Source organism: Rhipicephalus sanguineus, chromosome 1 (assembly GCF_013339695.2).
Source record: "Rhipicephalus sanguineus isolate Rsan-2018 chromosome 1, BIME_Rsan_1.4, whole genome shotgun sequence".
Classification (NCBI taxonomy): Eukaryota; Metazoa; Arthropoda; class Arachnida; order Ixodida; family Ixodidae; genus Rhipicephalus; species Rhipicephalus sanguineus.
The window spans coordinates 288,299,888-288,327,033 of NC_051176.1; the positions used below are offsets into that span (position 1 = coordinate 288,299,888).

The following is a 27,146-nucleotide window of genomic DNA, read 5'->3' on the forward strand; positions in this document are numbered from 1 at the left end:
TGACCTCGATCTTAGCAGCGCAACACCTCTGCCTGCTTAGCAATCACGGCGTGTCGCATGCAAGGCCAATATAAACGCTCAGTGCAAACATGCAGCTTAATTCTATTTGCAGTGAGCCGCGACGGGAAATGTATCGCCATCAGCTGAATAAAACACTTGTAGTACTCACGGTACGGTATTTAAACTGTGGTTTATTAAGCCAACATGCTCCGCTGCTGTCACATTAGATATGGTTGACTCGGAAAGCCAGCGCGCAATCTCGAAATGTGCAGCGGTTGTCTATTTGTTGTATATAGCTTCGGTTCACAAGCGCACTTCCCTTTCAAATTGCTTCAAGGTGACAAGATCGCGAAAGCATCGCGGCGACCTGCCATAATCCACTCTTGATGCCTCTGCTCCTCGCACTGCTTGCATTGGAAACGGTAGAACTTGACGGGCAATTTTCGGCGCTTTGTCATTTTTAAACTTTTGTGACAGTGCACAATGCAGCAGGGCTGCGTGCCTGCTTTCGAGTACGACGAAGGAGCGACACCCATAGCGTGAGAAATGCGAGATAAAAGCCCCGGGTAGCACGTTCTCCGCGCGCGCAATGGGAAAACCAAGCAAGAGCGACCCGTCCGAGCTACCAGAGCTTTCCCCTCTCTCCGCTGGGGCGGTGGACGGCGCTGCGCAAACTTGGGCGTTAGAAGCCTATGCAAATTCTGAGCTCAGCTTCGTGTTGGGGCAACGCCAACTGTGCTCGATGTTTTGGCTATCCGCAGTTGTAGCAATGTGGTTACATATTGCCACAGAAACTGCCAGCGCACACCACTGTGTGCATCGCAGGCGTCGCGAACCAAGCGAAACGCCGACAGCGCCGTTACGACAAGCGAAGCCAGCCGCAGTGCACGTGCCAGCCCTGCATACGCACAAGCTCCGACCGAGGGGCCAGCGCGCTTGACGGAAAAAGAAAGCGAGGTTAGAGGCCAGAGGCTCGTGATATCGACAGCCTCCACGTTCGCTCCCTTTCGTCCTCGTTCGCTCTATCGGTTACGCCGACAGCGCCAACTGCGACGCCGCTCAACGCAGAAACAGGCGCCTAAGAGCTGCGCTCTAAAAAAGAAACACCTCGACGGGCAACTTGAGGAAAGCGCCATTGTTGGGTGCGCAAGTACGGCTCTTTGTTCACAGCAGTTGTCACATGAAGATGTGCTTATAAAACTTTCAAGTAATGCCATTCCACATAGAGTTTTAAGGCAATGCGTTGACTTGCTTAATCAAACTGTGCTAGTATGTTTTGTCCAAATATTTGGACGCTTGGATATAAATGGTTAAGATAATTTCAAAGTAATTTCATTACTTTTAAAAAGTAATTGTTATGTAATGCCATTACTTTCAACCAGCTGTAATTTGTAATCTAATTACATATTAAAAAATTCCAGAAAAATAATTAGTAATATACTTTAGTTACTTTTTAGGAGTAATTTTGCCATCTCTGACTAAAATCATGGATGAGTGGTCTATGCATAAGCACCACACATCGCACGCAAAGAATATGCGGTTCACTTGTGTATTTCAGATGATTTGCCGTTCTTCCATATTCTGCTTCGACGCGCCTTCATTAAACGTCCGTCACATCGCCTCAGGAAGTTCCGGTCTGACGTAACGGAGCGGCAGTGTTTCCTGCACGCCCGGCGCGCTCTGTTTCGATATCGCTATTGAAAATGAGTAGTTGACATATCAAATTACGTGTAGCTTTTGTGATTCCTAAAAACCGGGCATGCCGTACATCATGACGGTCTGCAGCTTTTGTGTACAAAAAACTGCCCTCAAGATCGTAATTAAAAAGTGAATTAAGGTGTTTTTGTTAATTAGTCATTTCAATGTAAATTTAGCTGCGCCAAAGTATTTCCACCTCGGGGTAGAGTTCTTGTGCGAAAATGATAGGCGCCTGACTGTCATAGCATTTTTAATAAAAAAAAAAGTGCTGTGCAAAAAGAAAACAGCCTGTATAGGTATACTATATGCGCAGAAGGAGAAGCGATGCTAGAACGAAAGGACGACTGATAACGGGAATAACGCGAAATCGAATGCAAAGAAAGTTACCATCAACCTAAAAGAAAAATAAATAATACTTACATGGTTGCCGCTTGAATCGAATATACAAGCTTCGCCAACTTTCCTATAACCGTTTTCAAAAGTAGAGGCTCCCGAGGAAAGGATAAAACGTACCGGGCACTTAGGTTTGTTTGCTATTCCTTTTGGTAATGGCGCATACCCACTATTGAGGAATAAGCAAAAGTAGCCAGTTACCATTTTTTTTTCTTCGCCTACTAGCTCATACTTACGGTGGATGGTTGGATAAAGCAAAGGAGCCTGAGCTCACGCTTCCTTTCGAGACTGCAAACTTGCACGTGTTCTCCAGTCGTAGACATGAATGTACTTATAATCCACATCGCCGTCGTCCGCAGCGGCCCGCGCGTGGTTCCCAGTGCGTGCCACCCATGCTGTGAGAGCGATGTTCCGCGACGTTCTCGGGATCGGAGTTTCTGCCGGCCTTGCGTGAGCGTTGAGCACTCGGTGTTTATCTGGACTCCGTAATCGGCGCCACTTCGTTCCGAATGAGTACGGAGAAGCTGTAAGTCGACGCTTTCCTCTCCATAATTGGCCTGGTCATGCGCGGAGCACTGTTTGTGACAAACAGCCACTTTCGCTGGCCTCCTGTTTGAGACTTCGGTTGATATAAACTGCTTGTCCCTTATCGGCGCTAGTTGGCCGTTTCACGTGTCATGCTTGTTCGCTTAAATCACGCGTGGAATATGTCATGGTTGTGAAGGATGCAACGAACAAAAGGTTAGCAAAAGCGATTCAACAGTGCTCAAAAGAAGGGCAGCAATTATCACGATTACTCGGTTGAAGGTTTTTGCATAGGTGGTAGAAAAACGCGAGCACCCAGGACGCATGAAAATAACGCCTTGAGGCGTATTGCGACACGTATGCGAAAATTCGACAAAAGCCACTAAAACGTCGAAAAAGGAAGAAAACTGAGAGGCAGGAGCAGAGACAGTGAACACAGGGGTGGCTCTGCTCCTGCCTCTCAGTTTTCTTCCTTTTCCGACGTTTTAGTGGCTTTTGTCGAATTTAAACATGTACCAACTTGCCCAACAAGCAACACTTTTGAACGTATGCGAAAATTAGGCGGAGCTTAGCTTGCAAATCGTACGCTTTTTCGTGAAAACTCGTAGAGGCATGGGCAGATAGTCGACGTCAGCAATGATCTGAGCCAGTCAGCTCCTATTAGCTTTCTTGAATTAGCCGTCACCAAGTGGCGATAGTTGAGGATGTGAAGAGGTCGTATACATCGGAATTTCAGGGAGAATATACTAAAAAACAAAAAAGAAACTGAAAACCAGCGTTTACTTTGCTTCATTTTTGCTCTCGATCGCAGTATCTGCGGCTCGCACACGCGCGGAACGCCCGAGTTGTTTTAACGTGACGTAATTCGTGCACGCTTTTTGTAGCAATCGATGAATACGCTGTACAGTATTCTTGAAATGTTGACATTGCCTCAGAGAAATTCATCTGTCCCACACAGTTTTCTCGAACGACGCTAACGGCGCACGAAGCAATGTTTACACAGCGTTACCATTGCATAGTCTTTGCACTGTGACTCAACGCAGCCAGTTTGCGTATACTTGAAATTTTGCAGCAGGATACTGCAGTATTTTTTTCACAGCAACGTACTATATATAAAAATGAGCGCTTGGAGGACCCACGTGACGAGCTCTCTCGAGGTGCTTGTGTGGCTGAGATAGCATCTTTTTTCTTTGTGCTCTTAGACACGAGACATCGTTCCTGAGTGAATTTTCGGATCGTCGATTTGGTCTCCGCTCTCCTCACGGACGACGACGACGATGAAGGGAGCAGCAGCCTGTGAGTGCCTTTGTTCTCAGGGAGTCACTCAGGCAGTACTGCGTTTTTAGGCGGTTGCTGAATTTGCGCCCCAGAGCGCATATTTTTATCGTTATACGAAGCAAATACTCGGGTTTTACGACTTCAGCAATAGTGCCGGCAAGCCTCAGAGCGCTGTAAATTTATATTAACACGTCCTTTTCTTTCTTTTTTTACAAGTCAGTTCCAGTTTTCCTTAATTTTTAACTTTCCCATAAGGTGCCAAACGAGAAGTTGTAAATGCAGTGTGTTCTGTTTAAAGCTCAATAGGCCTGTACCACCATTACCTGCTGTGTGAGCTGCTACGATGTATCCATGATTAATTGGAGGTCTGACTGGCAATTTTTACTTTGGAACCTCTTATTGTATTGGAACTGTATGTGCAAAATGTAAACACGTATTACAACCATCAATGTGCGCCCCCCCTTAATAATAATAATAATAATAATAATAATAATAATAATAATAATAATAATAATAATAATAATAATAATAATAATAATAATAATAATAATAATAAAAGAGAATACATGTGACTACGTGGTGGCGGCCCGTGGGAAGATAGACACTCTTTATGATGTGGATTTCTTACAGCATGATTGAGAAAAAACTGCGTGTTACCTTATGAATTCTAAAAGGCTTCTCGCGTGTTGTATGTATGTGTCCTTGTGAAGGACACACACGTAGGCACGCAGAGAGAAAGCGAGAGAGAGAATGCAACTTCTAGTTTTCCGTTTTGAAAGTGCGTTCGTGTCGTTCATGTGGGCGCGTTCATGTTGCTGTGTTTTGTACTTTGGTCGTTCTGCTTATCGAACATGTGTTGTCTAATCTAAGTCAATCGCGTACACTCTATGCTTTGTATATAATATTCTATCAGCTTATTAAAATACACTTTCTCTCACTTTCTGATTTTGTTTACTCTATATATGAACATGTTTCTTCAGTTGAAACGTAAATGAGGTCTTTATATTTGCGAATAGCCACCGCTTGATAATCGGGGCAAATAAGTGGCTCACAATTTCTAGTGGTTCGTCCGGCTGAAAAAATGGTGACGACGTGCAATGCCCGAAAATGTGTCACGTGACATTGCAGCTACTCGTGTAATAAAGATACTCTGAAACATTAACATCCAAGGGCGTAAAGCACGCGTTCTTTACATAATGTCTTACAATCGTAATGGTTTATACAGTATAATCATAATGGTTCTCTTTCAAGGACTTAAGTGCTGGGCGCTTCTATGGCGCGCGAAGGCTGCAGGCGAAGCCAGTTGGCCGGCGTGTAACGACGTGGTTGACATCACGTACGCGCGAGCCTGGAAATTGTTCTGGGACGTGTTTTTGCTGGGCGTGGGAGATCGCTTTTGTAAATTCTAGTTTAGCGTTGACATAGTGAAATTTTTGACTTGGGTGTCTCGTAGTGACACTCGCACGTCGACCTTCATCTGCCCTGGCACTTTGTGTTTCGCGCGCTGCCGACGCGGATCTCAGAGACTACGTAGAAATAAGTGCGTGGTTGAGATCTGCTCCGCCAGGTGCTGGAACGATCCCAGCTGCTCGCAATCTTTCGAGAGAGTGTACTAGAATGCTCGGAACGGCCGCAGCATCAATGTACAGAAAGTGAAGCCCAAACAGGGTCAATCCGCTTGTGGCGCTGCGATCGGTAGTCTGCAACGTGTCGTTGTTAAGAATTGCGCGCGGCTCCGCCAAAGTGGCGTAGAGGTAGAATGCCCGCTTCCCACTCAAAAGGCCCGGGTTCTAATCTCAGCTGTAGATGGTGGGTTTTTATTCCTAGTGTCACCTTTTATAGGTGTATTGGTTTTTCTTTATTTGCTACGTTGCTACGTAGCAGCTACGTACTACGTAGCTGCAACTACGTAGCAGCTGCGTAGTTGCTACGTATTGCTACAAAAAAGTAACGTAAAATGTGAAATTTCGTTTCGAGTCTCGCATTCGCAAAAATCTCGTAGGCCATACTTCACGTTTTTGTTGAATTCCGGGCGGGGGCGCTGCAAATAATTACGCTTACTATCAAATTTCTTCTATCTTACTTCACATTTTAAGTTACTTTTTGAAGCAACACGTAGCAACTGAAGCTAATTTTAAGAAACAAATGAAAACCAATACAGCTATAAAAGGTGCCATTAACAATAAAACCCCACCATCTACAGCTACGATTCGAACCCGGGCCTTTTGAGTGGGAAGCGGGCATTCTACCCCTGCACGACTTTGGCGGAGCCGCGCAACTCTTAAACGACGACACATTGCAGACTACCGATCGCAGCGCCACAGGAGGATTGACCCTGTTTGGGCTTCACTTTTCAAAGCTCGTTCCGAGCACTCCCCTGTTCTAGTACACTCTACTTTCGATGAACTCAATCAAAAAAATTTCGATAATTATCCTGACAATGAATTGGCCCTTATCTCGAGTAAAGGTATGCCCTGGTATCACATGTATCCAATATAACTGCTAACGTGAATAAGAGCCACCGATTTCTATTTCTAGAAAACTTTTTCCGATTATTCGGAAAACCGGAATTGCTTGAAAGAGAAACAAGAGTCACTCGGGGCTCGTGTCGATAAAAATAAAACAGGGTGCACAGTGTCACTGTGCACAGCAGACCATAAGACCAACGTGTTACTGCGTATTTCACTTCCAGCAGTTTATAACCTGTATTTCAGTGCCGTCTACGCTCACTACATACGGTGTAAACGGGCTCGCAGCGCTACTTCCTCTTTCCAAGACACTTTCTTCTCTCTTCCAGTTCCGTGTACCAGTATATTTCTCCTATAAGGGCGCAACAGAAAACTCTTCGCTTGCACAAGAACTTTTTTTTTTTTGTCAGCTGCCCGCAGCGGTTCGCAGAATGGCGGCTGTTGTGCGGCCAGAGAGGCTCCACCGAATGTTGTCATCGTGAAGGAAGTGCTACTTCCGCAGAAGACCTTACTTAATTTTAGTTGTCTTGTTTCCGGTACAGCTCATGCGCGCTCTATAAAATACCTATAAATAAGATAAAATTTAGAGTCTCTCGAGGTCCTACACTGACTGTTGTCACTCAAGAACAAAGTTTGTCGTAGGAGCTCCTACCCAAATACACGAGAACGGAGGAATCGTTTTTTTTCCCGGCATCCGCTGCTGCTCCGTATTTGTTGGGGTTTGTTTCATTTCAAAGAAAACAATTAATGTACACTCTTTGTGAGAAGCAAACTTTTGATATAGGCTAGAAAGACTTTTTATTTTTATTTACAAAATTTAAAAAATGCGCACGCCTGAAAAAGAAAAGCATCAAGTTTACAGTCTTCTAACTCGGCAGTAAACAATGATGTTATTTGCAAAGACTGAGACATATTGCCACACGCGCTCCTTTCTTTCTATGTTTTATGTTACCGCCACTTACACGTGTTACTACTGCCTTGCGCAAGCCGCGCCATAATGTCTGGGGACATTCCAGATTGTAGTAGATCATTTTGTTAAGATTGCGCACATGACGCGAATAGTCAAGATTATTCCAGAGCTTGCGCGACTACGAGTGATAAGGCTGGAAAGTTCGATGCGTGATGCATAAAAGATGCACGTCCCAGCGATGATCAGGTTATCGACGGCCGACGCTCTGTTCGCCGCCATCGGTGCACAGTGTGTATTGCTTGTAATTTGACTTTCCGTTTCCCGGCCACAAGTTCGGCCAAATAAAAAGTTTCATCTCGGACACGCCAACTGCTTCCTTCGTCAACATCGCGACCCCGTGACAAAATAAAGCGGATAAATTTGTTACATTAAACATTGCTCTGAAGTATACGGCCAACATATAACTAAAGCTTTTACACAACCGCCGTAAACAATGGAGCAATTTCACGTCAGCTGCGAATTTATTCAAATGGGGCATTTGGCCGCTTGTACTTTCCTTATCATGTGCAGTTCACAAAACTGTGATCTTATCCTTTTGTTTTAGACAAAGAGACTGCGGGTCTCTTTATCTAATCTTTCTTCTGTCTCTCATTGCCCATTATAAGTGATCTTGCTGTGAGAAACACCGGCGCACACTGCATTCTTCGCCCCTCCACAGGTTTCACGTTAGTGGAGCTGAAACACCCTTCCCTACATGCTTCGCCCCTCCACAAATTTTTCAAGGTGAATCCTCGCCACTTACCTTTCCCCTCGGTTTTTATTACTGAGGGACGGACACAAGAGATACATGGGACCGAAGCAATATGCGCCACCGATGGCGGCGCTGCGAACGGCGCTCCTAGTGACGCAAGTAGGGCGATTCGGTTTTTTTCGTCTGCTAGGCTCTGGCTAGAACACCTGCATTTTCATTACAGTTTGCTCGCGTAGCACGGCGTTCCTCGATTACCCATGTATTTTCTTATAGTGTTAATTCTATAGATGGCTGCCAGCATTACAGGAAGTTAAGAAACGTTTACACTTATCTTCTTTACACCCACAGCCATCGCGGTCAGGGTCATGCCCCAGAGTTAGTAGTGCAAATTATCGGGCTAGGTGGTGTTGAAATATCTAACCTGAGCGCGCGAACGTCTCGTCAAGCGAGTTAACGAGATTCTACGCAGCCTTGGAAGCGAAGCACGATCAATTTAGGGCTTATTCGGCACTTGAGTTGAACGAAAATTCACACTTCGCTCACAATTTGAGTCATGGGGGCCTGTGCATACAAAAAGTTTGCCGACAAAATAAAATTGATAAGTTCAACGACAAGTGGTTTACTGCGGACAGCTATAGTGTGGATTGTGCGATTCGTACTCCATATTAAAATTGTTACACGTACAATCGGCGCCGAATCGGAAACGCGGGCACTGGTCCGCGTGGTGCAATTTGCATCCTCATGGTTACAGATAGATGCGCTCACGCGATTTGCCGCTCGTGTGCCACATTAACGCCTTCGATTATCGCAGTGCCGCCTAACCGTATATGCGCGCCTGTCAATGGTGACGACCGGATGGAACGCACTATACCGTTGCTAGTGCTTGGACCACGCGCTGTGCTGTTCGCGTTTCATTTTACGCCGGTAGCACAGCTTGGTAAAAAGTTGGAAGATCGGAGAACGGGGCAAAGAAAAGGAGAAAGAACGCTCTTTTCCACCATATTTTCCCCCCATTTGTCCGTTTATTTCTATTATTTACTGCGCTGTAACAATATTGAATATTATTTCGTACAACGATCGCGCCACGCTCTATCAGGACACGACCGTTGAGAGTGATTTACACAATTTCATTCCATATTCATCCTATTACGACTTTCCGATAAGAAAGCTTTGTATTATACACTAATTCTGTTCAGCGTGCTTTCAGACGTCCGTGAACAAGTCAGAAAACGTCGATTTATCAAAGTAGGAGTTAAACGATGTTGCCCAAAAGAACGCCGGAAAACCTGTCAATATTTCATAGCACCGTCGTGCATCCCCTTTTTCCTCGTTCTCCCAACCTTCTTATTGTCTTGTATTTTAAGAACTTACGACGCGCTTCCAAACAGCTGCTGAACACTGGGATCTAATCAAAGTTTGGTGCCTGTAACAGTCACTTAATTTATATGAATGACATCACACGTCGTTCGTCATATGCTGAAATCTCCGAACAACGGAATTGTACCGACCGAGCAGGCATGACAACCGAACACGCGCAGCACGCTGTATACAAACATTGCGCTACAAGGCATATACGGAAGCCGAACCGGCAAGTCATTACGAGTGCGCCATGCACGGTCACAGAACAGTCATGTCAAGAAGTCCACGCCATACATGCAGATGTACCACATCGATGGCTCGCAGACGACACTGCAGGAGCAATGGACACGGAACGTGCTCCTGACGGCAACTATATACGCTCGGTTTCTCGGAGCATGTTGCTTGAACATTCAGTGTAAATTGTATTGTAGATTTGCCCACTAATGTTTTAGTAACTCGAGCAGGACAGACTGGCCGTCAGCGTCGAGCAGCCTCCAGGTAGTGAACGCGCGCGCGCAGAGCGACGCCCGAGGCCCCCGTTGACGTCACACGTGAGAGGGGTCCTCTCAAAGATCTCGAGACGAATAACGGCGGTAAAAAAATTAAGGAAGGAAAACTTGGCTCTAATATATTTCGTTATGAGAAGAAAAAAGCAGGGCGGTCGTGATCTATACTTGCATGCCATTCTCGTAAGGTGAAGTGCCCGTTATCTGTCGCTATACGTAGTTCTAAATCGAGATATCATTGCGTCCTCGCTGACCACGTGATGTTAATCGCAGGTCGACGAGTGGTCAAGAGCAGCGTCGAGAGTGTTCCAAAACAATTCTCATTGCTAGCCTGGCCGTCACACTGCTCGTTCTCTCGATGGTGGCCATCGTCTGGAAGAAGACAGATAAACCGGAATTCGTGCCGCCTTCAGGTTAGTCACTTTGGGTGTCGAAAATTCGAGCTGGCATACCTTTAAACACACTTGTCGATCATGCTATCGATAGTCACTGCGGGAGAAAAAGAAAACGTGCCCCGATAAATTAACTGACCTAGTCATTTGCCTTGTGCACCCTTGGTCGTACGCGTTATGTTTACTGGTAGATTAGCAATTACTCGTCAGTACTTGACATTGCTGTCAGGAATTATGCGTTGACGAGCCTGATAGTACAGATTACAGAGTGGGGCAAATGCGTGAAGAACTGTTAACAATGCACTGTCTTGTAGTTCGGTATAATTTACCGCCTTATGCCGATTCGTAGAGCTCACTTTAATGTTCCAGCTTCGTTCACCTTCGTTGTTACAAATGTGCTCACTTTTGTCTTAGCGTTGCAAAACCGACCTTCTGCAGTGTTCTAGTAAGTGGCGATTGAAAAATAAGAATGTGACTAAATGTTAAAGAATCCCGTCCACAGGCGTAGCCACGAGGTTTGATTGGGGGGGGGGGGGACGTCAAACCCCCCTCCAAAAATTCAGTTTTTTCCATGTGTGCATATACACGCGGACATACAGACCACGCACGAACATACCCAACGGATGGTTGAACCGCCCCCCCCCCCTTCCTCCCCTCGAAAAAAATTTCTGGCTACGCTAGGGATGCTGTCGTCATACCTTATCTGTGTTGCGCAGGTGTCGTCGTGCCTCCTTTAAAGGACCCGCCAAATCACAGAGGTTTGTACACGCTGCAAGCATGAGTTACTGCACTTATATGTACTCTTTGAATTGCTAGTTTTTTTCGGTCAACGCTTCCCTTTTTCGCAGTGCTGGCCGGTCGTCTTGGTGGCATGAAGTCGGCTCGTAACGGGTCGACCCTGCCTCGAAACAAGCAGTTCCTGGTGCCTGGAAAACGAGCCTTCGCAGGTGAACCAACCACAGAGTTCTCCATGATGGAGATCGCGGACGTCAACTTCGATTCTCTGCGCACCCAGAAAACCGCGTCTCTGGTGACAAATGGAATCGGCGAACCGGAAGTGAACGAACCGTTCCGGCAGGAGGCCTTCACTGTTCACTGGAGAGCAGCTGTGGGGCGCAAAGACGTTGGTCCAACCAGCAAAAGTCCTCGGGTCTGGAGCAATGTTAATGAGTCCTTGTCGGTCACTCCAAATCTAGTTCGCCGGTTCATCGGCAGACGCGGATTTACTACAGTATCCACTACAACGGCGGTAACGCCCAGCGGTGGTAGTAACTGGACCATAGGGAACGGCAACATCAGTATCTACGTCATCAGGGTTGGCAGGAATATGAGTCGTGGCGCCAATGCAAGCAGTCCCGGCAGCATCACCTCAGGGGCGGTCAGTGAAACTGTCATCACCGCTAGCTCCACCAAGGCGACCTTCGGCAGTGTGAGTACGGGCTTCTCCGCTGAAGATGCAGCCGAGCCTTTCATCAAGTGGGATCGGCTTCCCGAAACCTCCGACAATGAGCCACCTTTGAAAGTCGCGACCTCTACTGGTGCGGTCCCTGACACGTCTGTCACCGAACGAGGCTCAAAAACAGCGCGTGACGTGAACATTTTCTCCGAGGACAAGGGCATTGCGTCTGTTACCGTAGCTCCTACCGCGCGTGATACAAGTTGGTTTGGAAAGCCGTTGCTCGGCTCCCATGGACAGGACGAGACAAGGAGGCTCGTAACAACACATTCACCTGTCAGTGGCCGTCGGCGGCAGGACAAAAATGACGGAGAAATAGGTCGTATCGTACCAACTTTCGACATTGACGAACCCCAGAAGAATGACTCTTCCGAGCGCTCAGACAAACCCAACTTGGATGCACGCTCAATTCCGTCAGAGGAGCGTATAAGTCAGTCAACGGTGCTTACTGTGTCCCATGCACGTGACGAAAGGCGAGGACTATACGTGAGCAAAGGGGAGAATGTAACGTCACCTCCTTTCACAGGTGTCGCGGGGCAGAAAACAACTGGTGTAAGCGTCGACGTTCAAACACGTCATGTCAACGTGGAGAAATCGGAGTCGCTATTTAATGAATCGACTCCACCAAGCATCCGGAGGGCAGAAGGACCATGAGTGAAGCTTCTAAATTATTTCGATCGATCTCTACGGTCGCTGCAGACAGAATGCCTGTCGCCTTGACTGGAAGTAACATTACAACTATCGTCTCAGATAAGCCCATCGTTGTGTCTCGAAATGACGTTTTGAGCTTATCTTCCTTATTACCCGAGAAATCGACAGCAGTAAGTGAAAGCATGTCGACTGTTGTGTCATCGTCTCCAACAGACATGGTGTCCAATGGTGACAGAAACTTGCGAACTCTTCCCACTCTCGAAAATGAAAAGGAGGCAAACAAGAGCGCTGGAGAAAATGAAGCAGTTGCAACGTCCGCCCAGAATAGGTCGAGCGTTATCGGTTCTGCAGACACTGTGTCACAGCCCAACGCAGTTACAAAGCAGAACGAGTCTGAAGCGCCGCCCATGCCACTGAGTGGCAGAAAAGTTCAAGATAATATAATGGTGGACATTGGAACCCAGCCTTCAGAATATGAAGCTGTGTCAAAAGATGTTTCTTTAGATGAACTTCTTAATAGCACACAAGCCACAGCTACGAGGCCCAATCGCGAAACCGTTGCATCGACAGGAAGCAACACCTCATTTGCCGGCGACATTACCGAACACAGTGAGAATCGCGTCGAAAGTGAGGTTACGTCAACTACCGGCAGCCAGACGACCGAACAGTCCGTTGGTCTCTTAAATGCAGGAAATGTTTCTGAGAACGTCAGTGGGAACGACACGTCACCAGATGAGGGCTCACACCCTTCGGCTGAGCCGACAAGCTCTTCAGACGACTCATTTAACGTGGTAATGAACGGAACGAAACATGGAGAGAAGAAAGAACCGCTTAATACCAAAAACAACTTGATAGTTGAGGCGCTAAATGCCACGGAAGGCGCCCACGAAGAAAAAGCTTGGACAAAACAAATACAGACGGAAGATGATAGCGTAGAACATACATCTCGACGGTCTGTTGCCATGGCGAGCAGTATAAGCACATCGTTTGACGCTAGGCCTGCCGGAGACAATAAATTATCTGGACGCACTAGCACACTGTTCAGCGGGGCAAGCAGCAAAGCGTTGAGAGAGACGAGCTCCACTGTGGCGCCACGTAACGTTGCTAGGAATGAGGTTATTAGAGAGGGAGAGAGTGGTGGAGCCAGAAAGGAAGTACAAATAACACCGTTTAGCTCGCACGAAACATGGAGTACCTCGCCGAGTGCATTTAAATCGTCATTAAGCTCGTCTGGTGAAATAACTGCCAGTGAAATCAGCCAGTCGCAAACTGCCAGTCACAGCAGCCATCGCACCAGACGCCGGATACGGATGTCAAGACGAGGACGTTATCGCAAGCGATTAACTACGAAACCAACGACGGTAGAAAAGTCTACAGCTCCAACGACGTTGGAGACGACCGAACAAACTCGGAACAGATACCCGCCGAGAAAACATGCGAAGAAGAGGCATCATGCGAAACCGACTCCTACAGCCAAGCGGTCGTCAGAATATGGAAGCATTGAAGCTGAGAAGCGGTACCTGAAGTCGACGACATCGAAAGACGGATCGTACGAGACGTCAGAAAACAGTGGCAAGGCTATACGCAACGCTGGAGCAAGCAGGGACACCGGCTCATCTACATCTGAAGGATCATACAAACGCAAAATAAAGCCCGTGGAGATCACACATCGACATGGTCTAGACGAAAAACGCAAAGCGGTCGCAACAAAAAGTCCAGAAATACCGATCGAGAACATTACGACCCGCTTCATAGCAAACGACACCAAAAGCGACCTAGAACTACCTGGCGATGAGGTGAATGACACGGACCTATTGGATAACATTTACCAACATGCTGGAATGAAGGTTTGGGAGCTTCCGAATGATGCGTCGGGACTCCAGAAGGAACACCCGGGTCATAAGCGAAAACAACGGCCACGCGATAACCGCAGACTTCCCCCGCGAATGCCGAAGCACACCGCTTTGACCAGGCCGCCGTACACGGCTCCCATAGAATGGTCTGCAGAACGCAAACGTCCTGCACACGTAACAACCTCTATTTCAATACTGAATACAACGTTAGCGATTTCGTCTGGCTCCTCGTCTGGCTCCTCGTTAAGTTCGACGTCTTTGTCAGCGGTCCCTGTAAAAGAAAACGCGAGTTCAGAAACGACAAATGAAACACAGGAAGACTCCAATGCGTCGAATGACTATGCACCGATCATTCGCACTTTCAGCTACGAGCTTAACGACACTAACCTGACTACTACAGAAGCCTCTAGCGGAAACGGGTCGACAAACATTGAGCACGACTTACAGGACCTCCCAACGTCGTCATTTAATTCTTCAAGCGAGCAAACAAACGAGACCGGAAGTGCAGCGTCCGAGGCTTTCGACAAAGAGGTGATCACTCAGACTACCGTGGCCAGTGTTGCCACCTTAGTGCCAGTGGATGATCCTGAGGCCGTTGTGCGTTGTCCGACTGCGGACTGCATGGAGGAAGGTGAGACTTAATGTTCAAGATGGAGCCATGTTGCTTTCTTTTTTTGTCATAGTTTGTGTTCGTATTCTTGTTTGATGAGCAGCTGCTACAAATTAAGTATAAGCGACAGATTAGATGGTCACCATCATGATCGTGTTTATATACCACCTCAGGTTTTACCTCTGCTGCGATAATTTTGGTGTAAATACGAAGATTGATTATTTGGGCGAGTTGGTTACACGTGCCAACTCTTAACAACAGCGCGAAAGACACGGAGAAATGGGGCTAGAAAGACGACAGGTAAAAGCACTGAATGCAGAGGCTACCACCACAACTTTGATATGTAGAATGAACTAAATCAAGGGAAAGAAAATGGGATGATTGCGGCAACTACGAACCGCTTTTAGACTTTGACATTCCAAAAAGGATTATTACACATATAAGACTTCAATAAATGAACAGATATATACCTTTTTGTGCATTAGAGTTTACTTTAAATGACATATGCGAACAAGATTTCGTAACACAGACGTAATTATTTGTGATCCACTTTTCCTTGCATCCAGGCGGGCGGCTGCACACCTTCACTAACCTGACCCTGGAGCCCTGCACAAATTTTTACGAGTTCGCATGCAGTGGCTGGGTCCGCAGTCACCCGTATCCATCAAACAGGAAGAAAGTTTCTGTGGATGATCTTGTTGTGCAGCTTGCCGAACAGAAAACTATGGAATTCATCTATGGTAAGGCGGCACAGAAGGAAAAAAAAAGTTTATTTGGGTTCTTTTAATTCTGCCTGTTCCCAGCTGTTTTATTATTATTATTATTATTATTATTATTATATTATTATTATATTATTATTATTATTATTATTATTATTATTATTATTATTAATATTATTATTATTATTATTATTATTATTATTATTATTATTATTATTATTATTATTATTATTATTATTATTATTATTTTGCAGAAAATGTTTTGGACCACGCCACGTACACCGACCCTCTTCTTCACAACGTTGTCAGGATGTTTCAAGGCTGCAGCGATAAAAGTAAGCGTTGAAATAATTGAGCCGAATGGGTACGGTATAGATATCGCGTTTCTTTACGTTGCTAGATATGTGCACGGCGGCGGTTGAAATCGCGAAAGAAATACACGGCTTAATTATATATGGACGCAATTATTGTCAAGGCTAGGAATATAATACCAAGAATATGACACGGAGGACAAAAATATGTGCAGATTTCTGCGCGATGCCATTATCCTGCAATGAACTTAGTTGGACTGATAATGAGTCGTACACAAAACATAATCCAAGCAAGATACAACAAGCAGGTGATATAGCGAGAAGCATAAGCAGCGGAAGGTAAAGACGCAGAAACTATAGGCCTAAAATAGAAACAAGATTACTCTCCAACTCGTAACTCTACGTCCAGGTCATTAAAATGGGCTCTGTTATTTACTTCACTCGCTAATTTATGTGACAAGATCCTTTGCTTTGGGTCTCATTAAGCGTTATCAGATAGAAAATAATTCCCGCTAATTAGGTGTCAACGCGTTGCCAGCCGAAGCAAACGTCTGATTTGATTGCACTTACGCTAGTGGAAATAAATTTTGTGCTTGGAGGTTTTCTTCTGAGGAATCCAGCCATGGCACTGCAAGCAGCTTTGGATGATGTTCGTCTTACGGACTGGCCTTACGACGAAGAACCGATGGACGTGGAAGTTCCCGAAGTGATTGCGTTTGCTACCCGCAAGCTGGCCGTGAGCCCGTTTTTCGCTCCATCTCTCGAAGTCGACTCTACCACTGGGTCGGGATGGGTGTTTGTGGTACGTTTCAGTTGGCAGTATACGACACGCAGTCGCGGATACTTTGACAGTAAGCGAGCCTTGAACGGTTACCAACTAGTGTTTGTCCGTGCTTTTTCTCCGTTAGTTTCGAGAGCCCCGGGCGGTGATTCCGGAAGACGCTTACCTCGCAGGCGACGTCGTATTGACATACCAAAAGTTGGTGACGCAGGCTATGTCGCTCGTGAACAGCGATAAGAATATACAGGCGCTTGCCGAACCTGTCCTGTACGTTGATCAGGAAGTGCACAAGGTACGTTGGCTTTCTCGGTGGCTTTTCTCTGGCCGGGGATTTAGATGGCGCTGTTACAACACCACAGATGGTGGAAAAGAATCGGCAGCTTACCGACTACACCAGAGAGCACTACCGCAAGTCTCTTCAGCATCTCGACAAACGGAGAGAGGTACGCCCTTGCCTTCTCATACTGGATTTCGCTCACATGAAGCTGTCGTCTTTCTTTTGCCAGTTCGACGTTGGATCTTTTCTAAGCACTTTGGTGGACGGAATTGCGGTCTTGGATACCGAAGTTGAGTTTGTCATCCCTACCACGACGTTCTTGGAAGACGTGCAGAATATAACGGTAGCGTTCGAGAAGTAAGAACTCCTTCAATATATTTATTAGATCGTGGTTGCGCTCCTGCAACCATACCACTCATGTCTTTGGCTAGAGCATGCTTTCACTCCGCTATTATGGCAAGGCGTCCTATATTAGAATCGGTCGTAATATAGAATTTTATCTACTCATGATGATCTACGTTCGATACCGAAGTCGGCAGGCCCCGCCACGGTGGTCTAGTGGTTATGGCGCTCGACTGCTGACCCGAAGGTCGCGGAATCGAATCCCGGCCGCGGCGGCTGCATTTTCGGTGGAGGCGAAAATGTCTGAGGCCCGTGTACTTAGATTTAGGTGCACGTTAAAGAACCCCAGGTGGTCGAAATTTCCGGAGCCCTCCACTACGGCGTCTCTTATAATCATATCGTGGTTTTGGGACGTTAAACCCCAGATATTATTATTATTATACCGAAGTCGGCAGACCAATGGTAAAAAGCACTTAAGGATAAAGAGCTTTGTGAATTTGGGCCCCTACTCTTGCTGGGCCTGCCGTGTTCAATGTACCTGAGGGATTTTCAAGAAGATTACAACGTCTTTGTACTTAAAAAGATTATTCCCGGTACATAATGTGCGTGCTTTAGACATTTTCATCTGCACGTCTTCGGCACAACACTCTGCACCGCGCCTAGAAGCGTAAAAAAACATCGTCGTGTTGCTGAGTACTGACTGCCCTTGTTCGTTGCCCAAAAGCGTGCACGTCCACACCTGTTTTTTGTTTTAGAAAAGCATATATCTTTGCTGGAGACTAGACGTTTTGAGCTGTAAGTGATGTAGTACAATGTAAATCCGCGCTGTCTCGGACACCGCAGATTGTGTGTCATCGCGCAGTTCGCTCACAACCACGTAAGTAGCAATCAGCTGAAGCTAATAAAAATTTAACTATACTGTTGCCGAGGCAGTGTTCTCCACGCGAAAGTTTACCCAATGCCGTCTAGGAGCTAAGTGTTTCCAACGCAGGCGTAGGAATTCTCACTAATTAACTTTGTCTTTATTATGTACATGACCATTACTCCCCATCTGCGCAATATATTCGTAAATTAAACGCAGTAGAGAGAGAGAGAGAGAAAAAAAACGTCTTCATCTGTTATAATTAAGGTGCCTCGACTGCTTTCTAGTTTTAGAAAAAAAAAAAGCCATATCTAAAATACTGACGGGATGGTTGCAACACGGAACGTTGTATCGTAGATAAAGTTAGGCATGCATACACGTGCACAATAGAAGGGAAACAGACGACACACTACGATTAATTCCCAGCAACTTTTACAATTTATGCGATTAATTCCGAGCAGGTAACCCTACTTTCTGTCGTTACAAGTAGAACGTTTATTCTGCTAGCGGCACCGTGCTTCACACGTGTGCACTGTAGCGGTGGCCTGTAGTTTCAGCATTCGCATCGCATGCGAGAGGTTCTAGATGCGAATCCTAGTGCTACCTAGAATCCGCTGGGTTTTCTAATGGACCGCTCTGGGGCTCGGCTACATATGGGTGTTTTCTCGTCTGGAAAGGGGCCCCATAGAGATTGCAAGGTGCGTAAGCGCCCTTTGTCTTTGTGACTTCATTTCCTGACTGTGGGACAGTTCAGTATGGGCGGCAATAAAAGGAAATGCGTGAAAGAAAGGGCGCATAGACGAAATCCATCCAGGCTCCGTACCGCGGGCTACACACTCTTGCGACACCGCAGCCTAAGATTACCGCCTTTATGCGCAAGGTAGATGTGACTGTACAACATTAAACTCCATTGATATCAACGAAAGACCATTGATTGCCGTCCCCTCATGTGCCGGAGAGACTTATTTTTTTCCTACATACGGACGAGAAACGTGATATAGCACTATGCAGCGTGTCGCGATGGGGCTAGGGACTGATGCCTACTGGTTCGCAAAACATTATAAATTTTCTCACTAAACCGAAATTGGACCGGAAGAAATGAGATTCTGTTGAAACTCAACCCGAACCAAATCGTTTTTTTTCCCGGCAAGGCAGCCTAGGACTGTGGTATAACCGGAGCTTCAGTTCTTTCAATAACGACGTTTTTTTGTGTATGCAACAAATCTCGAAGATTAATATTGTAACGCGAAGTTGGTTTAGTTGATGGGCACGAAAATTTGACAGAGAATGAGCAATTTTTCCAAGTACTTCGCTTATGTTGGAAGCACACGTTGCCGCAAAGAGAGACTAGGCGTTCGTCTCTGTTTCAAAGCCATACGTCTTGTGATAATACCGTGCGGGAGGATAGCTAAGCATGTAACAGCCCGGTGTGGTCGGTAAGCCAATTCATAGCATAGCAGGAATGTTTGCTCTTATTCATTTGCTGGACATTCAAGGCGAATGTTGCATTTTAAAGCCCCGCATAGCCAAAGGGCAACGATCGCAAAACCTCACCCCACACAGCCGCCTCGCAACTTCGTCGTCATCAAGATGATGTACGCAGTAGCTGTTGCCCGAAGACTATACATTTTGACTAGCATAACCGATTACACTTTGTCAACAAGAGAACTGATGTGCCCTGCGCGTGCGACAGCGACCGTTGACAGAGAGTCAGTTATCACTAACCGTCGTTCACATTATATGTGCTACGCGATCCTTCCGGAGGAGGTACGCAGACTGGAAAATATGTAAAATATTCGTTCAAGATGGAGGAGCTTCATGGACTGTTTCGTAGAAAATGGCAAAAGGAAAACTGGTGATCAAAGGCTGTTCATTTACCTGTAGGCCAATGATTATAGCCGATACTAGCGCGCCGAGTTGAAGACCACCGAAAAGACTCCCAGCTAGCTATTAGCAGTAACAACACTACGTATATGAATGAACCACGCCACACAGATTTCCTGATGTGTTCTAGCTATTTGGAACATAAAAGCCAGCAGTTGCAGACACTGTATAAACTCAACAAAAAAAGCATGGTTGTACCGCTAGATATTTGTGATCCATCACAACAGAGACAGAATAATAAATTCGCAGCATTTAATGTCAATCTAGGCTGTCACTGGGGGAGCAAATGCTGCAAAGAGTGTTCTCAAAAACCTGTGACCGTAGCGTTTAGACGACGCGGACTTGAAAAGACGACAAGGACGGAGCTATAACTTTCAACTTTCACTTGTTAATTTTCCAGTTTCGTAACTGCTCTTGCGTAACTCGTGAGTAGAATTGCGCGTCAGCCGAATGCGGGGATAGTTGCACATAAGCCTAATATAAGAACACAGACGACATCAGCTACGGGAGGTCGAAAGGGAGGACAGCGCCTTTCAATGTGACGAAAAAGAGAAGGCGAGCGGAGGCTGAGAGCTCGGTGGAGTACGAGGTGCCTTTTACTGAGAGCCAGCGCTATTCTCGACTACGTCCACCGCGAAGATATCGAGCACCTCCTGCTGCGATGCTCCAAACTGCCGCCATTGCCATTGTGTTGTAGTCTCGATCTCTGCAGAAATCTGGAGCTTGACGCGAATTCCTGCGTCACCATACTTTTTCCTCCAAGGTGCGGTGCGGATTCGAGAAGACGATTCGTGAACCTATTGAGTTTTCTGAAAGACACAAGCCGGCGAGGCCACTTACAGATGCTCCGTGTATGGTGCATCATAGACACACCCATGTGCGTGTTCGTGTACGTGTGAAAATGTGTACTAACTGTTGTTTCACATCACCCATCTCTATCTTTTCCTTCCTGTTAACGCGAAGGACGCGTTTTCCTTCCTGTTAGCGCGTTACAATGCGCGCGGCATTTTTCTGCCCCCTTGTCAATCAATCAATATTACTACTACTACTACCGCAGAATGGTATGTGGCCGTGTTCGACATAGTGCGCAATATGAGAATCAGCGCTCATATTACTCAATGACCGTGTACTCTTAAGCACTGTTGTAGCGCACAAACATTTTCTTCGGGAACGCGATTGCTATTACGCTTGCCCACCATGCTTTCACTTGACCATGCTTTCACTTGACCAATGTCTATCAAAGACCTGCATCCCACTGCCCTCCTGCTTTCTTGCTCGTAGGAACGTCCTGCTGAACTACATCGGCTTCCGTGCGGTGCTGGCCCTGTCGGCCCTGCTGCCGCACAACGACGGGCGAGACCTGGCGCACCTGCAGTTCGCTCGCGAGATACCGACGCGCACGCCAGCCAAGCGGTGGCGCTTCTGTCTGCGCCTGCTCGAGGGCATCTACAAGCTGCCGCTTCTCCAACTGCAGGTGGAATCGTTCGAGAAGAAGGACAACTTCCACACGGTGAGCAGCTCGGGTGCCTCAACTGCCTATGGACTCCTCTCAGACCTCTGTCCCCGCAGATCAACAGGACCATGGAGCTCCTCAAGAAACACCTCTTCCGAACTGTGCGTAACTCGAGCCGCTTCGGACCGAGCACCAGGCAAATGATCATCGCCAAGGTTAGTTCCAGTTACCTGTACTGCTGCCTCGTTCGTTCCACTCTGCACTCGTTGCCACCGTCAACGCCACATAGAGCAGCGTCGTTACAGCACTTCTTCACATCATGTCAACCAACTTAATTGAGGAAGAAACCTGTAGGCTACCACCGCTTGCAAGTTTCACTAGTCAAGCACAGCATCTATCTACAGCCTAAAAATTGACGGCCCAGTAGTAAAATGGGACAGCCTTGGATGAAATTCTAATAAATCGCGACGCTTGCGATGCCGACTTCCTTCTCTTTTTTTATTGGACCACTTTACCGATGTTCGAGGCATGACAGGTGAAGCTACACGTGGAATATAATTGTGATCAGCTTTATAATATCTCCTAACCTACTACTGCGCACAATACGTGGTGCCACTTGTTCATTGGGCTGCAAGATTGCACAGCAATGCCGACATACAAGAAGTTGTTGAACTAAGTGCGGGTAACTAGAAACACGTTTATTTAAGCAATGTTTGTATGGCCTCGCTGCTATATTGCATAGGAGTCCCTTGGTCCACTAACACCATGTATGCTAAATATTGAGCGCTATAGTATACATATTGAAAGGTAATCATAATTACGTAAGTACATATAGAGTTACTTATCGGGGCAAGAAGGTCATCATGTTAACTGTCAATTCTGAAATATAGGTAGGGCTCCGTGTTTACGGATAAATCCGAAAAAGTCCGATAAACACGCGCCGGAAAATTTTTGACAATTCGGATTTGTCCGATAAACTCCAATTTCAACTGCCACTATGACCCTGTTCCATTCTTTATCGAAAGGGCATGTTTAAGTGGTCATCGATACAACGGCCAGTTTGGTCGATATAAACTTTACCTCACGCACGAGTTTTGCCGTGCACTCTGTCATGCTGAAATTCCACTGCACCAGACTGATAGACCTCTTGGCAGCCTCTTTCGAAGCAAGTGTCTGGCGGCACGCACGATGCAAGGTAGTGATGAACTATATCGGAAATACCTACATGAGGTCAGTGCGATAGACATTGCATCGATGAGCTTTTCGATGAAAGACCGCCCCATTTCCATCACCCTCGACGGGTTGCCGGAGCTCTACGGACGTCCGGCAGTGGCGGTGCCTGCAACTTTCTACGACGACGAGCTTCCTAGACGTAGGTTCCCCATGATAGACAAGCAAGTAGTTCAGCAGTGTAACGCAGTATCAATTGTCATGTTGATACAAACAACTCTCCAGAAGGTTGGAAAGGCCTTAGCCGACGTAGCTGTGTTGTGCTGCCGATTCAAAGCTGAGAATCATCAATCGAAAGGAGTGCGCTTCCACCAGTGAGAGCAATCTAGTAAGGTATCTAAGCATAACTTGTTGCTGGGCTAATTCGTACATAAGTTCGCGAAAAACATAGACGACTGAGCACCACGCTCCTTTCTTGTGCTTATTTCTGCTGGTGGCGCATAGGCGTCTAGATTTTTCTCGAAGCTAGCAAGGCATGCTTGCGTCTATTACAACAAGCTTTAAGGTTGTAATATGCACAGACGTGGGTGTTTAGTATTCAATTATTTGTGTTTGTGTATATATGTGTTTGTGCGTTTAGACCTTCCAGACAACTGAAATACGCTTCGTGTGTTCTGATGTTTTCGTGTTCAGGTATCATTTCATTTTTGAGAATTTAGAACAATGCAAAATAAACTCCGAATTTCAGATAATTGGCCATATAAGAGAAATAAACCCCGATAAGTACCAAATTTCCGCCAAGAAAATAAACTCCGAAAAACGCCCTCCGAATTTTAAGAAAAATAAACTCCGAAAACACGGAGCCCTAAATATAGGACTGCCCTGGATTGTACGGTTACGCGTGTGTAAGAACCGGATGGACTTGACCAGTAACATGGGACTTGATGACAGCCCGCTGTTCTTGTCGATGTTGTTTTCGTTTAAGTGCTCTTTTGCTTGCTGGGAACAAGTTCTTCAAACATAACGCTAGCTTATTATTAGCGATTGCAGGCTGTGTGTTCTGCGTTTCCACCGTCATTTTAGCGTCAGAGTATGTGAGATAACTCGTGCAGTTATACGGATTATCAAAGTGTCCTTTTTTATTATTTTTCACAGTTACGTGACTTGAAGGTGCAGTCCTTTAGCAGCCACCTTATCGGCAACGTAGAAGTTCGCGAGAGGCACTACCACGGGGTAAAGTACACACATTCAAAATTTTGCTTTCAGACATCTGCGAGCTTCAGTAATTCCGGCTTTTCACTCACATTCCTGGCAGGTGCCGGACGTCGACCCGTCGAATGTCCTCACCGACTATGTTCAAACTTTAAACATTGTCCTCAAGAACTACTGGAGCTACTACGGAAGTATCGGTACCCAGTTTAGGTCAGTTGAACTGAACTGTTCGGGGAGACGAATTTTTTACAAATTTAACTGGTCTGCCGCTTATAGACAAAATCTAACATTTCAGGTGGCATGGCTCGATCTTCGACACGGTAGCTACTTACAACCACTTCGAAAATACGCTGTGTAAGCTATGCTATTATGTCGTTTAGGTGAGGTGTGAGTTTCGTCTTAAATGTGCCGTTTTTATTACAGACATACCTCCGTCATTGTTTATGGAAGACGTCAAGTATAACACCTATCATTCGTAAGTTTTCCTTCCTGGCTACAGCCTAGATGAAAAGGTGCTAGCGCCAACACAAAGGAAATGTACTGAAGCAAAGCCGGTACTTGACGGCTGAACCTTAATTCGCTGCCATTTCGTGTGTCAGGGGTCATAAGAGGGTAATTCGTGTTTATGAAAATGGCGAACAAGGTGAAACATACCGCACTTAGGTTACCTAGATATTGAACTGCTTATTCTAAAGCAAGGCAGTGATCTTCGTGTGGGGCGTCATGTGAAACAGGACACATGCCAACCGGATTAGACGCGACACCAGGGCTATCAAACTCTCAAATTGGAGCTTGTTGGCCGCTTGCTAAGCAAACAGGGGCGTAGCCAGAAATTTGATTTCTGGCTACGCCCCTAAAGTAACCATACTTTATGTACGTTCGTTTGCGCGTTTGTGCGTATGCGTGTATATGTACACATGCGAAATTGATAAATCTGGGGGGAAGGTCAACCCCTCACCCTCCCCCCCTTGGCTACGCCCTTAAATAAACCTCCTTGGCTGCGCCAATGTAAGCAAACATGCAGTCTGTCCCAGCTTTCGTCACGCGCTAACATCAGCTATTTCAAAAGAAAATATATGAAAAGAAAGGAAAAGAAAGTGCAATTTACGTGGATCAAGCTGATGAGATTATGCTCGCAGTCACCTTGCGCAAGTCAGTGTGCACTTGACGTCCTCTCTAATGAGTTTGCTAGAATTTGTCAGACTTTGAAATATTGATTTATTCGTCTGTGCTTATGGTAGTTTAAGACCATCGCTTAAAACGCCCAATTCAAGTGTTCGGTCTACTCCACTTGGAGGGCCTTTTTTGTATTGAAAAAAAAAAAAAGAAAATGGAGTGAGACATTATCCTGCGTCATACTGTAGTGCACTGCGAACAAATAAACCTGCACTTCACACGCACTTCACACGACAGAACGTTTCTTCGGAACATGCCGTGGCCTATCACGATAGCAAACCTAATATTATCACAGGTGGTTGACGATTAAGATTTTGCCTGCAAGTGAAAAGCTTCACGAATTTGGCACTGATTTTGGGTTTGATTGATCCATAAATACAAGGCATGGATTCTGCTGACGTCCGCGACATGCTTCGCAGCCGCTCTTGCTCTGCAGTGCTGCATGTCTAAACTGTTCAGCAATACTGATGAGCAACCATTGAAGGCGCAGACGTCACGCCTCGATGCCGGACGTCAAGAATAATTGGCGCCCGGTCGCTTTTATGAAGACGCTCGATCAGGAGGAAAGTCGAGGTTTTGCAGTGCAATTGAAATGCACTGCTGCCACAAACTGGCCGTTAACGATTAATTTATTTAGCTAAAAAATGAGACTCACACAAACAACCAAACTTTGCTAGCCTCGTTTTTCGTGTAGCGAACAAGACTCTCGTGTGGAAGCCGAAAGACCTTTTTTTAATAACAATAATTGTTGGGGTTTAACGTCCCAAAACCACCACGAGGGACGCCGTAGCGGAGGGCTCCGGAAATTTCGACCGCCTGGTGTTCTTTAACGTGCACCTAAATTTGGGTACACGAGCCTCGAGCATTTTCTCCTCCATCGAAAATGCAGCCGCCGCGGCCTAGATTCCGATCCCGTGACCTGATTTCGACTAATTCGTTTAGTTCTGTAAAATATGTACAACTATGGATGCCGATAACGACATAGAGCGATTGTCATCCTTGTCTATGCGTCGGTTTGTCACATTTTTTTTTTTGTCCGGCATGAATTGCTGGGAGATTTTTGTACACAAAAGCAAGGGTATGGGGGTTGAAGAGGGCCAAGGCGGTTTGGGCGAGCAACTCGTACATCGTCGCCGCTCTTGTAACCGTTGCCTTGCCCAGATCGCCAGGCACACAGCTGATTAAACTGAGTGACCTGAAATTCTTGTCGCCTGCGTTTCGAAGTAAAGAAACAAAAAGTACACTCTGTTTGAAATGTGCCCTCGCATGAAAAAGAAAAATGGCAGCATGTTACAATCCCTGCAACAACAGAAGGCTAAAGCCAGCTGCACACTGGTAATGCGTTAAGTTATACAATCGGGCACAAGACTTCTTGCAAGAAATAACGAGCCGCAGTGTGAGAGACACGCATTGAATTACCGCGACGTTCTCAGTCGATTGCAATGTCCCTCCCCGTTTTATTGAAGGTTCCTGCGCGTCACGTGATGTTCTTGCACTGCCTACGGGATCGGCGATGTCAATTGGTGACATCATGATGATGTCATGACGTCATGATGACGTTACACGACGACGTCATCGCTGGCTCGGAGAAGGTCACACGGGCTTTTAGGATGGGGCTAGCGAAAGTCTCGCTAAGTCTCGCAATATCTCGTGAAATCTCCTGGACGGGAGCGCCAAAACAGTCACGCCAAGGAGTACTATTGTGAGCAGTATGAGTGGGAACTCGCGAGCGCGTGGCAAATAGGCTCAAACCCGACGCAGGGCGGTTCGCGGCGGCTGCTGTCGGACACAAAGTGCCAGGGCCGCCGCGATCCCACAAAATGTCGGCACTCTTGCCTCGCTATTGCTAATAAAAAACTGTAGCTGATTAAGTATCGCGCACCACTCGCGAGTTTAAGGCGGGTATGTCAAATAGAGTGCAGCACTGTGCTGCCGCAAAATACCGCATTTCCATTCGCTTGTGTGTGTGCGTCTAACGCATAAAATCAAGATACCGCAAAATATGGTTTTAAAACGATTACAATTTTGAGCAGCGCAACAACCAAGAGGGGACAGAAGGGAGGAGAAAGAGCGCTCTTTCTCCTCTCTTCTGTTCCCTCCTGGTTGTTG

The 27,146-nt window shown here is 46.3% G+C and overlaps 1 protein-coding gene across 1 annotated transcript in view; it reads left to right on the plus strand.

Annotated features, from left to right (window-relative positions):
* The first annotated feature begins 14,756 nt into the window (after window positions 1-14,756).
* LOC119383146 (neprilysin-21-like) overlaps window positions 14,757-27,146 on the plus strand; it is a 47,877-nt gene continuing 35,487 nt past the window's right edge. The window contains exons 1-12 of the mRNA XM_049413066.1: window positions 14,757-14,871; window positions 15,417-15,590; window positions 15,824-15,904; window positions 16,480-16,953; window positions 17,021-17,104; window positions 17,168-17,295; window positions 21,308-21,536; window positions 21,596-21,694; window positions 23,805-23,882; window positions 23,965-24,071; window positions 24,157-24,215; window positions 24,285-24,336. Coding sequence (XP_049269023.1) covers window positions 16,876-16,953; window positions 17,021-17,104; window positions 17,168-17,295; window positions 21,308-21,536; window positions 21,596-21,694; window positions 23,805-23,882; window positions 23,965-24,071; window positions 24,157-24,215; window positions 24,285-24,336 — 914 coding nt within the window. The 5' untranslated portion in view covers window positions 14,757-14,871; window positions 15,417-15,590; window positions 15,824-15,904; window positions 16,480-16,875. The remainder of the gene's footprint in view (window positions 14,872-15,416; window positions 15,591-15,823; window positions 15,905-16,479; window positions 16,954-17,020; window positions 17,105-17,167; window positions 17,296-21,307; window positions 21,537-21,595; window positions 21,695-23,804; window positions 23,883-23,964; window positions 24,072-24,156; window positions 24,216-24,284; window positions 24,337-27,146) is intronic.